This window comes from Eupeodes corollae, chromosome 2 (assembly GCF_945859685.1).
Source record: "Eupeodes corollae chromosome 2, idEupCoro1.1, whole genome shotgun sequence".
In the NCBI taxonomy this organism is placed as follows: domain Eukaryota; kingdom Metazoa; phylum Arthropoda; class Insecta; order Diptera; family Syrphidae; genus Eupeodes; species Eupeodes corollae.
This window is the reverse complement of record NC_079148.1, coordinates 128,523,319-128,539,104: the sequence shown is the minus strand read 5'-3', so window position 1 is coordinate 128,539,104 and position 15,786 is coordinate 128,523,319. Positions and strand designations below refer to the sequence as shown.

The 15,786-nt window shown below is 30.8% G+C and overlaps 1 protein-coding gene across 1 annotated transcript; it reads left to right on the top strand.

Annotated features, from left to right (window-relative positions):
* The first annotated feature begins 612 nt into the window (after positions 1-612).
* Positions 613-13,966, top strand: LOC129947768 (uncharacterized). Its single transcript, XM_056058450.1, has 3 exons — positions 613-1,306; positions 12,797-12,977; positions 13,041-13,966. Exons 1-3 carry the CDS (start codon positions 1,101-1,103, stop codon positions 13,860-13,862), a joined length of 1,209 nt encoding a protein of 402 aa, XP_055914425.1. The 5' UTR covers positions 613-1,100; the 3' UTR covers positions 13,863-13,966.
* Positions 13,967-15,786: the final 1,820 nt, after the last annotated feature.

Here is a 15,786-nt window from a genome sequence, read left to right as displayed (position 1 = left end):
AAGGTGAAAGAAATTGAATGTGAGTCATAGTCTTTGAAAAAAGCCTAAAATTTACTTTGAGGCATCGAAATTCCCTTCATCAATTTACTCGTATATCCATCAGTTCTTTGTTAATAAAACATAAGCTTTTTCTAATTTTCTAATTTATAAATAAAAATACGAAACAAAAATTTAATCTGATTTATCGTATTTTGAAAGCTTAAAACTTAGTTTGAAAAAACAAAACAAGAATAAAATGTTTTTAAGATGCGTATTGAACAACATGTTCAATAAAAACATGTTTTTCATGCTAAAACATTTAAACGAGTTCAACTCAAAAAGCTTCAAATGATCGTCCTTTTAAGAAGCATTAATAATTAATTTAACGCCAAGATCATTTTGTAAAATAAAAACAAGTTATGAACAAAATATTGAATAATCAATATCTATATTTCTGAAATCAATATCTAACCCACTTCCTTACACAGAAATTAAAAAGAAAACAAAAAAACAAGCTTTCACTTTTATAAGCCCTTTCTAACGAACACTTTTAGATCGCGAAGCACTATTATTAGTGCTTTTCGAGTGAACTTTTCAAACATCCAGGAAAAAATCATTAGGGGCGCTCTCGTTCGTTGCTCCTATTTGGTCGGATGACACTCATAGCCATACAACGGATAGCTTTCGTTTCATTTCGTTTGTTTGGCTCGATAGTGTCGGCTTGTAAAGGTATCTTACAATCTTTTTTTCGTTTTAAAACAACAACTCACACAAAAAGGATATTTCGGTTAAAATCTAATTCGAGTTTAATTCAATTCAAGTTAATCCATAAAATCGTACATAAAATTAATTGCGTATTTAATACTATAACTATTTATTAATTTCGACTAAAACAGGCGTGCTAAATCCAATAATAACAATACAAAAAAAATATATTATTAAGCTTTTTTTCATATATTTTTTGGGCTTTGTCTGAATGTACTGAAAGTTCATAAAAAAAGTTTAATTTGAAAAAATCAAACAAGAGAGAACAAAAGCTGAGCTTATAAATCTAAAAGCTGACCGCTTTAAATTTCTCTCAAATTCTCTAATTTTGTTGTTGTAAACAATTCATTACAAGAATGAGTGAGAGCAATGGAGATAGCCCCGGCGGCTGTGGAAGCGGCGATGGCAACAATTCTCAACATACCACCAACAGCTTGGAGAAAAGTTCTGATTCCATAGACGATGTTAAGGACAACAAGAAGAAATCAAGCCGACGCTGCATGTTTGGATGCACAGATGGATCGTCAACGCTTTGCCGCTTCCCCATACACGATGCTCAGAGGTGAGTAAAGCTCTTCAGTTTGTTTATAAAAAGTTTTTCTCTTTTCACTATGTGTAAAACTCAGCTTTGAGAGGAGAATTTTTGTAAAGTTCTTTACCGATAGAGGGAAAAAAAGTTTTGTTTTGATGGCTATTTTTGTTGGTACTTTCTCATCGAGCATAAAATACCAATTGTTTATGTTTGGACTCAGATACAAATTTCGAACAGCTGTTGAACTTTTCGATTTCCCCTTCTTTTCTTCGTAATTTTAGTAAGGGTAACTGAACCTTAAGCAAAAATAAAAGAGAGAAAGACAAGAATAAGCACATGATATACAAACTCGAATCAAGTTCTAAGCAAATCGTTGCATTTCATGGTTCCCATTGATTGTAAGGTATTTATATGCTTTAGGGTCATGTATTGGTTTGGTGTGAAACCGAAATTTTTGTTCGTAAATAGAGGGAACAAATACAATTGTTTCAATAATTTGTATATTAAAAAGCGGGTAATTTGGAAGAGAAATTTACAAATGTTTATTTCATTTTAATGGGAAAATTATCATACACAGCTGTCTACTCTCCAACATGTTCTTTTAATGAAATTTCAAATTACTAATAAGCACATTTGTTGCTGCTCGTCCCCAATTACTTCACGAATTCCATCTTTAAGGTTTGGCGTTGATAGTGCAGCATTGGCAACAATCTAATCTCTCACATGACGTCAAAAACCAAGTCTAAAGATGATAAATTACAAGACCTCTATGACTACCTGTAGATAAATAACACAGACAGGAAAATTCTTGCAAAACTGTATCATTTCATCTAAAAAAAAGGTTTAGGACGCGACCATCAGTAATCTTTTCGATATTTTTCTACAATTTTAACACAATATCAATAACAGCATTTACTATCAGATAAAAAACTTTTGAAATTCTTTATTCTCAAGATAATTGATTCAAAACTATTTCTTATCAATGTTTCGATTTTTGTTACAGTAAGTTGTCAATTGAATTATTCTAAAAAAATAACTAAACTTTAACAACAATATTTGTCCAATGACAAAATAAGGTTGATGTCAATATCTGTTTTTGTTTTCAGAAATTTTGGTCGAAAACAAATTTTCAACTAAAGCAGCACTTTTTTAAATTTTATGTTTCATATAAAAAATACCATTTGGATTTTTCTAAAAACACTATCTTAATTTATTTAATTTACTTTTGAAAGTAATACCTTAATCTTTCGAAATATTTGAATTGAGCATAAGTTTTTACCAATTGTGCGTAGTATTTTTAGTAGATTTGTATTTTTTATTAAAAAACTGCTTTGGATATTTCTCAATATTTTGTGTAAAACAAAACAAATTTTACTGCAATATCTTTAATTTTTGCCACGAAACTAGAGTAGAAATCAATTTTAGTAGTTTTTGTTCAGGTTTTTATGGTAGCCATAATAGTGGGAAAAAGAAATACAACCTTTTAAGGAAAGCCTATATATTAAATGTCACCTTAAATCGTTTTGAAGAAAGTAAGATTATTGCACTTGATATTTCAAAAGCATTTGATAGCATTTGGCATAAGGCCCTTTTATCGAAAATGTGTGCTTTCGGTTTTCACGAATCCCTTCTCATTGGATTAGAATTACCTTTCGAATCGTTCAAAACAAGATGAATTGAATGGATTCAAGACTGAAAACCACAGAATAAATGATGGCGCCTCCATAGCTCCGTTTTATCTCCAACACTCTTTCTCATTTTTATTAACGATCTCCTGTCTGCAAATTCTAATCCAATACATTGCTTTGCTTACGATAGTATCTACTCTTAGCTTTTCATATTCGTTTTCAGAATCACATCCCTCACCTTCGAATGTGGAACTGCAACCACAAAATATGATAAGCTCAATAAATTTTGATCTAAACAGTATTGTACAATATAGAATAAAAAAAAGGCGTGGAATTTAATACTGACCATCTCGATATTCTTGGTGTGTGTACCACCAACCATCTCTTGTGGAATGATCACATACGTGATATCGCCAAAAATGCCGCAAGATGTTTGGATTTTCTAAGGCAATGCAAGAAGTTTTTCTCCCCCTCTGATCTGGCTGTTATTTACCAGACTTATAAACATCCAAAGCTTGAGTATAACTCCCATATCTGGGCTGGTACTCCTGCAACTTACTTAAGCCTCTTTGACAGTATCGAACGTAGAGCATTTATATTGATTGGTGATAATATCATCATAAAATCGTTTACGTCGCTCGAACACCGTTTAAAAGTTTCCTGTCTCACCCTCTTTTACCGTTATTTTAACGGTTTATCGGTATACCCTTGAGCCCAACTTCGGTCGTACCGTCAAGTACAGAGATTTGTTCTTTAGCCGTACTACGCGAATGTGGAATTCCTTACCACACTCTGTCTTTCCCAGCCATTGCAATATTCAGGAATTCAAATAAATAAATAAACACCTCCTTTCAACCCCTCTAAACCTTTCCTAGTGCTCACACTGTGTCTTTGCATAATAATGGTATTAATATCCCCTTTGGTTTGTAGCAGTTATGTGACATTAAAAGTTTACTGAGAAATAAATATAAATTAAAAAAGAAAAAACGTGTGCATGTTTTTCCTCAAATTGGAGTTTTAATGAAAACAAGATGTTCAGGTTTTTTTAACCTGGCGAGTCATTTCGTTATTTTCGAAACGGTTATCATTAACGTTATGGTCAATAATTTGTTTTACAGAACTTTATTGTCTCGTCAATCTTTTTTATTAGAATATTGTTTATTACTTTGATAATATCACTTAAATGTCAAAACGAAAGTTGATTCCACTTCGATAAATTGAAAATCTAACCAGGTTCCCAAACTTGTTATTTTGTCTATGGGAAATTGTGAAAATTTTAAAGAAATTTCCTGCTACCAAACATATCAACTATTTTTTGCTTTTATAGTCAAAATTTCAAAATATTATCCATTTCCATTTGTCTGATATTATAGTAAATTAATAAATTTAATTATTATATAACATATGAATAGGCCAATAACACAAAATAAGTATCAAGTATACATACAATTTATGGATGATCACCGTTTCTTGGCTAATGGGTATAAACCCAATTCCGTCCATGGGAAAAATAACTATTTTTTCTCGTTTTGAATATTTTTGATAAAACCATTGCTTTATTTCTGACTTTTCCTAGAATATTGTTGTTTACGAAACTATTTGGGATAATGAAAAACCAATTCAAAAATCATTGGCTGTCAACCATTGGTACTCTTTGCCACCTAACGTTTCAATAGTTACAGTACGTCTTAATATTGGAGATTTATCTGGAGAACGACAAGTTTAATGTCTCCAATATCAGTAAAAAGGCTTTATTTAAAACTCAAAAACGTTGATAAAATCTATAATTGTTAAAATTATTAACTTCTCATAGGAAGTTATTGTAATGGGTCCGATTTGTCAAATTAAAAATTTTAAAATTTCTTAACGTTTCACTAATAGTCGAAATAAAAGATTTTTAGAAAGATGTCTGTGCGTGCATGTGTATGTACGTTCGTACGTTCGCGACGTTTTTTTTCATCCATAGCTCAAGAACCAAAATAGATATCGACTTCGAATGAATTTTGATATACAGATAATAAGGCAGAAAGATGCAGAAAGGGCCAACAAATGTTTTAATCAAAAAAAAAAAATCAAATGGGGTGGCGCAACAGTCCGTTGTGAACCAGGGCCTAGTGACTTACAACTCTCAACCATTCCTGTGTGCGAGTACTGTTGTCAGGAATGGAAGGGACCTACAATTTTAGGCCGAATCCGAACGGCTAGTTTGAGAAAGCACTTTTTCATGACAAGAATTACTCTTGAAGGATTTGTCAATTCCTCGTAAGAGGCAGTACCCGCGAAAATTATTTTTTTTTAAATTAAGGTGGCACAGGCAGGGATTGAACCCAAGACCCCTTGCATGACAGTCCAACGCACTAACCATCATGCCACGGGTACTACAAATGTTTTAATAAATCACAAAAAAGCTGAAAAAAATTGTCACCCCATTAAATTTTACGAATAAAAAATGATTTCATCTCCAAAACAATTTTGTGCACTAGATTTTCAAACTTACCTATTTCCTTATATTAAAAATATTGTTGGTAATTTTAAAATGTTTAAGAATAATTGAATTAACAACTTTTTTAACCCAACACGAAAACCTACAAACTTTTAAGCAAGACAAATCGAAGTTATCAGTGTGGGTCGCATCCCAGCCTCTTTTCTTACAACAATTAGTAAAAAGGATTACTTATGTACATACATATTTATGAATTATTCTTTTATTTAAAAAAAATGCTTACATATTGATTCATATCTTAATTTTCTTAGTAACCGTATTAACTGTTGTTTCTTTAGTCTTAATTTTCAATTTGTAACAAATTAAAATTACGATAATTTGGAAGCTTATGACAGACAAAACCTATTTAACTATTGTGCAAACGCTATCGTTTTACAATCACTCTGACGATTTTCGTCTTACGTGAACTGAGATTATCGCCCAAATACAATCGTCTAACGATAATAGTTTTACGGAACGACTCCCTTGTTTTCTAACTTTGATATTTATCCTTCCCATGAAGTCTTAAAAATATCAAACAAAATATTTCCATTTTAAACCATAAAATCAACTTCATACAACTCATACATGTCCCTAAGTAATTTTATGTTTTTAGAAGAAAACGAATTTCATTGTTTATAGGGTGTGAAGTGAGGGGAATAACTAGAAGGGTAATTTTGGGACTTAAAATTTCATATAGGAAATTCATCCACCATCCACGTGTATTTATTATATGATGCTTCTATGCCACACTATGTAAATACATTTGTATATGGAATAGAACAAACATTAGAGTAACCAAAAATGCTTACCTAACTAAACTACTAAAGATCTGAGATCATTGTAAAACAAATTTCATTCCTAAGCCAAAAGGGATGTTTATTGTTTATGTCTCATAGATCCTGTTTGAGTGAATTTGTTTATATTGAATTCATACAGTTATTGATTAAAGTATATAATATTCTATTGCCATATAATGTACATGCGCCGGCAGCAAATTTATGTTGTGTTGTGTGTTTGTTCTTTGGTCGCTGTCGCTGCGTAGGTATACATAAAAGATACAAGATACAAAATAAGTTAGGTTACGTATCTACCTTTCATTGCAAGGGCATTGGAAAATTGTTTTTTTTTGTTGTTCCTTAGGTCGGTAGATAGGTTTATGTATTTTTAGATGCATTTTCCGTTTGGTGTCTTTTCGTTTTCAGTTTACATTTGAATTGAGGAGGTGTAGGAAGGGGAATGAATTTTTCTTTGTTCAATCCATTGGAAGGAAGTTACTTGAGTTGAGTTTTAGTTTAGTTATTCTCGTTCTCCGCTTCAGTTATTGTTTTTTCTGTTAAGTGCTATGAATTATATTTTTATTTTAAACGTTAAATTATTTAAATAAAGAAAGCCGGCTTATAAATTTAAGCAGGTATGATTTAAAATATACCTATAACATAAATAAAATTTCTGATCAGTGGAAAGTGGAAGCATAAGATCAAATTGTATCCATGAAATGCAATTTTCGTGCTTGTTATCTACCTTTATGTATCTATACTTGTTTTTCGTCTTCTTTTCAAGTGCATAGATAATTAAACTACTAGGAGGCACCTAGACCTACCTTATGAAGGTATACCTAGTGGTTCAATGGCTTTTGTGTTTATGTTTTGTTTTTGTTTACATTCAAGTGATTACCTATATCTTGTGGATACCTTAACTATGAGTTTTATTTGAATTTTTGTACCTATTCCTGTGTATAGGTATAAAAGATAGTTACAGGTTTTGTTTTGATGATAAAATTCAAGTTTTGAGAGGAATTTTGTGTACCTACATGGGTAACTATATAGCTTAAATTGGTTGGGTGTCAAAGCGAAATGATATTTTGCATACCTATAAATTTAAATTTTGGTAAAATTAGTGTTGTTAATAATATTTCCAATTATTTTTAATGTAACAAGCTATCTAAACATGTTTCTAAAATGCATCTCATGAAAGTTTGATTGGATTTATTTAGAATAAAAGATGAGGGTTAAGAGACCAATAGTTTCTTTCTTCTATTGTTTTGTGAAGGGGTAGAGACATTTTAGCGGTTGCTTACTTAAAGTACTGTACAAAACATTTCATGCAAATTGGTAGGTAGGTATTTTTAATATCTACATGAAGTTTTAATAGACTTTTAAGTTATCGACTCTCAAAATAATTGATTAAGTTGGCACAACAATAAAATAAATATAATATAAATACTTCAGAGTCATTTAAGTTCTTTTCAATTTATTGACCCATTAACAATGTGTTACTGTTTCTTTTTCCACAACTAATTAGAATGGAAGCAATTATTGCGAAAGTGTCTGATTGTCCAGTTCAAAAATTATAACGTATAGGTATTAATTATTATATAATGTATATATTAATGGAAGTTGTTTGCTCTTTGTACATATTACGCTGTACATAAAGGCTGTGGTATTTTCTGAGAAATATTTATGTTGTATTGTTGTATAAACGCATGGACTTAGACTAAATAACAATATTGGTTTAAACACCATAAAGGACATAAGGAAAGGTTAAGCACCATGAAGGACTTCATTCGTTAACAGCATTTTTTGAATGTAAAGTAGATAATTAATTTCTTTAAATTTCAACTTGGAGCATTACTTGAATATCTTATAATTTCAGAAAGTATAAACAACTCATTATTTTAAATAAACTTCTTCAACAGGCTACAAGTTTATCACAAGTTCAGTATTGAAAAAATTCTTTATTCCTTTTCAAATACCATATAGAACTCTTTTCCATTAAATTTTTAAATACAACTGTGCTCTAACTTAATAATAAAACGAATTATGAAGTTCAGCTTTCACTTAAATGAAAAAATGAGACTTGTTGGCATTTGACACAAGTGCACTTGACTTGAAAGTAATGGATATTTTTCTTGACAGTCTTAAATTAAAGGTTTCTTAATTCGAAAGTATTTTTTTTCTACAGCTGGCCAATGAAATGCTAAGCACTTGCCTTATATTCAAGTCTCTTATGTTGTCTGAACGATTAATTTTTAGTTCATAGTTGACTCCATTACAAATAGCCATCAGAGGTAATGATTTGAAAATCATATAATAACACTGGTCGACAAATTTTTTTTTTGCATACACTTTTTTAAAAGATTAAGATGTCCTGAATTCGAATTTCCTTTTAAAAAACAAATTGTATGATGATTTTAAGAGCTAAAAATCTTCTTTTTTTTAAGATATCTAAATTTAAAATAATTTTAGTATCTTACATAGTTTCTGGAAAGTCTCCTAAGTTATGAGGCTTTATTAACTTCCCATAGGAAGTTATTCTAATGGGTCCGATTTGTCAAATTGAAAATTTTGACATTTTTCGACGTTTCAAGGTCCCTAGAGTCGAAATAAAAGATTTTTAGAAAGATGTCTGTGCGTGCGTGTGTACGTAAGTTCGTACGTCCGTACGTTCGCGACGTTTTTTTCGTCGTCCACAGGTCAAGAACCAGAAGAGATATCGATTTCAAATAAATTTTGTTATACAGATATTAAAGCAGAAAGATGCAGAAAGGGCTCTCAAGAAAATTGCGTGGGTGTTTTTTTTACCATAGCAGTTTGAAAAAAAGTTGAAAATTTTGGTTAACCCTAAATATCTTACGTACCAAAAACGCTAGAGACTTGAATTAAATTGTATATAATATATTGTAACGTGATACCAAACAGGTATATTTTTTGATTAAAAATCAATAAAACGGTTTTTTTTTATAAATCAATAAATATGAAAAAAAAAATTTGTCACCTCCAAAATTTTACGACTGAAATATGATTTCATCTCTAAAACAATATTGCGCAACGAAAAATAATGTTTTTGACATCTGATAAAATTTTGAGAAAAATCGAATTGACAGTTTTTTTTACAAAAAATAAAAATCTAAAAAAAACATTACTCAAAGTTGGTAAAAATAGAATATCGATTCAAATATCATTTCAAAAACTTGAAATTTAGGCTTCAAACTTATTTTATCTAATAAGAAATATTGTTTTCAACATTAGGACAAGTTTTGAGAAAAATCGAATTGACAGTTTTTTTTACAAAAAATAAAAACCTAAAAAAAAAAGTATAAAAGCTGGTAAAAATTGATTTTCGACTCAAATATCTTTCAAAAATTGTAGATATTGGCTTTAAACTACTTTTATCTTTCAAAAAATATTGTTGTTAACATTCAGTAAAATTTTGAAAAAATCAAATTGACAGTTTTTGTACAAAAAACTTAAAACCTAAAAAAAATTTAACAACAGTTGGTAAAAATTGATTTTGGACTCAAATATCTTCTCAAAAATTTGAATTATTGGCTTTAAACTAATTTTATCTTATATGATAACATTCGATAAAAAATCGAATTGACAGTTTTTTTTTTACAAAAAAAGAAACTCTAAAAAAAACAATACTAAAACTTGGTTTTAAAAAATTAAAAATATTGGCTTCAAACTTATTTTATTTCACAGAAAATATTGTTTTTGATATTCAGTAATTTTTATATAAAAATCCAACAGTCCGTTTTTTCATAAAAAATAAAATCTACAAAATGTAGTACGCAAATATGGTAAAAATTATTACGAGTAAATAAAGACAAACTTTTAAGCAAGACAAATCGTTAGACGGGATGGGAAGTTATCAGTGTGGGTCGCATCCCAGCCTCTTTTTTTTATTTTGTATTAAGCTTTGAGCAAACCTTGAATTTCATACTTCGCAGCTCTGAAAAAGACGTGTTGAATTTCATTTTTAGTGCTGATTTCGATTTCTAGCTTTGCTTTTAACTATACGTGTCTTAAAAATACTCCTTTTCAACATTTTTTTAAATTTTTTTTAATATACAGATATGGACATTAAAATAGAAACACCAAACAGAGTTTTAAAAATGCAATTTTTATTGACTTAAAAAGATTTGTTTTTCAAATTTGGTCTTCAGTTTCTTATTTTTTTTTTCTTTAAAACTAAAAGTACCCATTATTTGTAGTAAAATTATAACATAAAATATTTTAAATTCATAATTGTAAAAAAAGGAACAAATATCGCCTACACTAAAGTAGATACAAATATTTAAAAAATTAAATGAAAAGCTATTCTGGATTTAAAAATTATTTTTATATCTGGTAGCCTATCCCTTAGCTTTAATTACAGTGTGACATCTGTTGGACATTGAGTCAAATAATCGGTGGCATCTGTCAATTAAAATATTGTACAACTCCTGTTGAACCATCCTTCACAGGGCGGTTTAATTTTTTGTTAAATGTTTCCCAACCTCACATTTTAAATCTCCCCGAAATGTTCTATGAGATTTAAGTCAAGCAATTAGGATGGCCACTCCAATACGCTGATAACTTGGTCCTTAAAATACTTTTAGGCAGATTTCGATGTGTGCTAAGGGTCATTGTTCTGCGGTAGAACACATTTGAGAGGCAGGTTCTTGTCCGCATCGTATCCTTCATGATATTGACCTCCATAATTTGATCAATTTTACCTTCAATAAAATGTATTAGTCCAACGCCATACAAAGAAAATAACCCTAAAGTTCACAGTTGAGATTGAGTTCTTTCAAATTAAGCCTCTAATTCGTATATTCTAGCCCACTCCAATCAAAATGATCGTGGGCGAATTTAAAACGCGTTGTTATATTTTGTTTTCCTTCGAAAGAGCACCATTCTTGCGATCCTTCTGAGCAAGTTAGATTCAACAATTCTTTTACGAACAGTTCTGGAGATTTTTTTAAGCTGTAGTTTGTTTTTATTTAACTTGAAGACTTGTAAGGATCCTTTTTTGAGCTGCAAATTATCTTACAGTCTTCTATTGGCGTTATTTTGTTGGGTTTCCCCTCTGTTTTTTGACTCTAAGCGGTCAAATTGCTTTTGCAATCAACTTTAAATATTTGCTCATTATTCTGGCTATTTCCCTCAAAAATGTTCCCCCACTTCGTAGAACTAAAATTACAGCTTTCTCTTCTCGGGAACAATGCTAACAGCGACCCATATTTTCCTTAGAATTAATTGTAATATTATTAAAATAATTTGAATTTACTTCCTAAAGTGAACTTATTGTCTTATAAAAATAAAAAAGAATATTTAAAACTAATATTTTTGATACTAGTTAAATATTAAGGTCTGTTTTTCAATGTATTTTTATTTTAATGTCCACCAAAAACGCAGTCTCACCTAAAGAACGGTTAATCTCCAAATAATCAACAAGCAAACAAAAAATAAAACAATAAAATATTTTGCATAAGAAAGTCTAACATTTGTTGTTTTATTTAGTTTAACTTTTAGCAACTGTCTCTGTGTCTAGTTTAATGTCCATGTATGTATGTAGTTTAAAAACTTGACATGAAAGAATTTATAAGACTACTGATTCGTTACAAGAGCAAAAATTACTTTAAATTCGTTTTGTCTTTTTTTTTTTGAAACCGTTTTAGCACAAATGGTTCATTGTTTTTTGATTTTTTTGAGACACGCGAGAACTTATAAACATTTTTCATTCTATGAAAAATTATAACTATTTTAACTGAATATAGGTATTAGGTTCTTAAAACCAACACGAACTTATTCAAATAAAAGTCTTCATGAATTCAGATAGGTACCTACATATATTTTTTTGTTAAACAAAATTATATGAACTTAATGTTAAACCCTTTTATACCTAATGACAAATTCAATACATTAAATTCATAGTTACATTTCTTAAAGTCAGAAAACTGAAATTAATTAAACCCCTACAATTTCATGAAAGGTACCTTTAATCTTTATCTTAAATCTCAAAAATCTGTAACTAAAAGCAATGATGCAACGCCCCGAAAACACTTTCTAAATAGCATAACTTATTAAAGCTTTGTAAATACGTAAGTTATTCACGCGAATGTCAACAAAAACAAAGTTAGGTATTTATCGCATGTTTTAAAGCTAAAAAGTTTTGTGTTTATCAACAATTTTGCCTTCTTTATAAAAATGTTCAGTATTCAGTACATCAGTACAGTACCCATAAAATATAGCATATTATCATGAATACGCAACTTATTGTTCGATAAATCAGAGTCATTGCTTTTAAATCCTCTATAAATAACACCCAACTTCTGTCTCTTCTTACCTTTTTTTTCAGTCCACTTTTAAAGCGTTGAACCATCATAATTGTGTTCGTTTTAAAATAAAATTAAAAAAACAAAATTTCAGAAGAAAATCTAAAATAGATGAAAGAAACTTAATTTCAAAGCTGTAAAAAGACTTTTTTAATTTTTTTTGTTTTGCAGTTTATAACTTAGGTTATTATAGCTTTTGAGATAGTTTCCCCTTTTAGCTTTTTTCTGTTAATATTTTTTCTTCTTTTACTTAATCTCTGTGTGGTAACCTAAATAAAGAAGCCCAATTTTCTTTCAATTCAAAACAGATGCCAAGATTGGGTGGATTTCTTTCAAGTCAGCGACGAGCACATTCGCAATAATAGCTTAGTTAATTTGCGTGTTTGTATGAAACATTTCAAGGAAAAAGTTACAATGATTAACGGTAAAGTAACTCGTCATCCTTCTCAAGACAGTATAAATTCAAATCAATCATCAAAAGGAACAAAGGTAAAAACAGTTCAATATCATAAATATACAATTTTTTAAATTAATTTGAATTTATTTTTTTAGCGTTCAAGACATAGTTCGACAAGTGGATGGAATGTTGACGCCAGCAGTAGAGCATCATCCGTTCATAGTGACTGCACTTCAGATTCTGAAACAAAATCCAAGCGCAGCAGCAATGACTCATTGAAAAAGCTTCCGCTCGAAATGATAAACGGTGGCAATCGTAAGCTTTTTGTTATCACTCCTAGCGATAGCAACGCAGTACCGGGACAGAAAAGTAAAATGTTTTTGATTCTCGAAAACGGCGATGACAATGACGACACAAAACGACACCAGAAAATCACTCTTATCGCTGACAAATCAGATGCTCAAACTGCTGAGAAAATTGAACAACTTTTACCACAGCTTATTGAGAAGATTCAAAGTGCCAATGATGCTAAATATGCGGCTAAGGATGCAGTTCTCCTGATCGATTCAGAGGAAGAAGAGGTAGGTGATGAGGAGGAGGAGCATGAGGAAGAGAATGAAGCTTTTCAATCAGAAGAAGCAAAGCAACAAGACACACCAGATGAGCTCCCCATCAAAATACAACGTGTTGAAACACTAGCAAAACTTCAGCCTCCATCAAAACCATCACCAGCCCAAACTTCAGCTAAAGCCTCAACAAAACCCAAGACTAACGCTGTGAATCTATCACCAGATTTTCTGTTCCTTATGAAAATGGTGCCGAAATTGGAAGCTATTGCAGATCCTCTTAAGACACATATCAAAAACCGAATTGAAAGTATGTTGAATGAACCGTTACATGAGATTACTTTCGAAGATTCGTATGAACCGATTATGAGTGCCACAACAACAACTGCTAACGGCCTAAGCAGAACGTGATGCATTGTCGGAGCTCGGTAGTAATATTTAGTTTAAGGTTTTTTTTGTATGTCGAATAAAGGATTATTTTTGTAAGTATTGAAGAAGAAAAACAAGAATCTTTCAATGGAACGTATAGTTCTGAACTGTGTATATGGAATCAAGAAAAATTCGAATTGAATTTTAGTTATTCGAATTAGTAAATAGAAGTCTCATTTCTGCTAAAGATACTCTCGAATATCAGTAATAAGTAAGACTTTTATAATGGACGTCAAAGAATGAGAACCACTGAACGGATTTTTAAGTAATTTTAGGTCTGTTTTCGGAAAATTATTTTTAAAGGTGAACTTTTCAGGAATGTTTATTTGGAAGCTTGAATATATTTCTTTTGGATTTTATTGATTGTATTTCTTAAATTCAACTAAACAGTGATTTTTTAAGAGCTTTAGAACTTTTAAAAAAAAAAAAACGCATAAAATTTGCAAAATCTCATCGATTCTTTATTTGAAACGTTAGATTGGTCCATGACATTTACTTTTTGAAGATAATTTCATTTAAATGTTGACCGCGGCTGCGTCTTAGGTGGTCCATTCGGAAAGTCCAATTTTGGGTAACTTTTTCGAGCATTTCGGCCGGAATAGCCCGAATTTCTTCGGAAATGTTGTCTTCCAAAGCTAGAATAGTTGCTGGCTTATTTATGTAGACTTTAGACTTGACGTAGCCCCACAAAAAATAGTCTAAAGGCGTCAAATCGCATGATCTTGGTGGCCAACTTACCGGTCCATTCCTTGAGATGAATTGTTCTCCGAAGTTTTCCCTCAAAATTGCCATAGAATCGCGAGCTGTGTGGCATGTAGCGCCATCTTGTTGAAACCACATGTCAACCAAGTTCAGTTCTTCCATTTTTGGCAACAAAAAGTTTGTTAGCATTGAACGATAGCGACCGCCATTCACCGTAACGTTGCGTCCAACAGCATCTTTGAAAAAATACGGTCCAATGATTCCACCAGCGTACAAACCACACCAAACAGTGCATTTTTCGGGATGCATGGGCAGTTCTTGAACGGCTTCTGGTTGCTCTTCACTCCAAATGCGGCAATTTTGCTTATTTACGTAGCCATTCAACCAGAAATGAGCCTCATCGCTGAACAAAATTTGTCGATAAAAAAGTGGATTTTCTGCAAACTTTTCTAGGGCCCATTCACTTCGACGTTGCTCGTTAGTAAGTCTATTCATGATGAAATGTCAAAGCATACTGAGCATCTTTTTTTTTGACACCATGTCTGAAATCCCGCGTGATCTGTCAAATACTAATGCATGAAAATCCTAACCTCAAAAAAATCACCCTTTATAAATAGGGAATTTGAAATATTTATTTTATCAAAATGTGTTTAAGCTTCCTTTCTAAGAAAAGTTTGAACATTTATGAATATCGCCTGAACTAATGTTTGCTAGCCAATACTTTGGAAGGAATCATACAAATAATAAGATATGTTGGTAGAGCAGAAAATCAAAGTGAAAACAAGTCAATTTCATATCGAACTGATTTTCTAATTTCTGACCATATTATTAGACGCACTTTAGATTTTATGCAATATCTTAATTTCCAGCTATTCTAATCAGGTTTTCAAATATTGTAATGCATTTAAATTATTTTGAATGCAGAATATAAATTTCTGCCTAGAAATAAAGCAAAATATTTGAAATTATTTTTTAAATTAATATTTTCAGTTCTGTTGTTGATATTTTTGTAATTTTGTTTCAATATTTTGTTGAACCTCCTGATTTAATAAGAGCCTCAATTCTGCGCGGCATACTGTTAATGCATGATTTGACTGTTTCCTGTATTTGTGGGTGGTGATTCCACACGTGAATTACTCTTTCAATAAGTGACCGCATCTTTAGCTACTTCCCTCTTCATCAGCTCCCACACGTTTTCAATTGG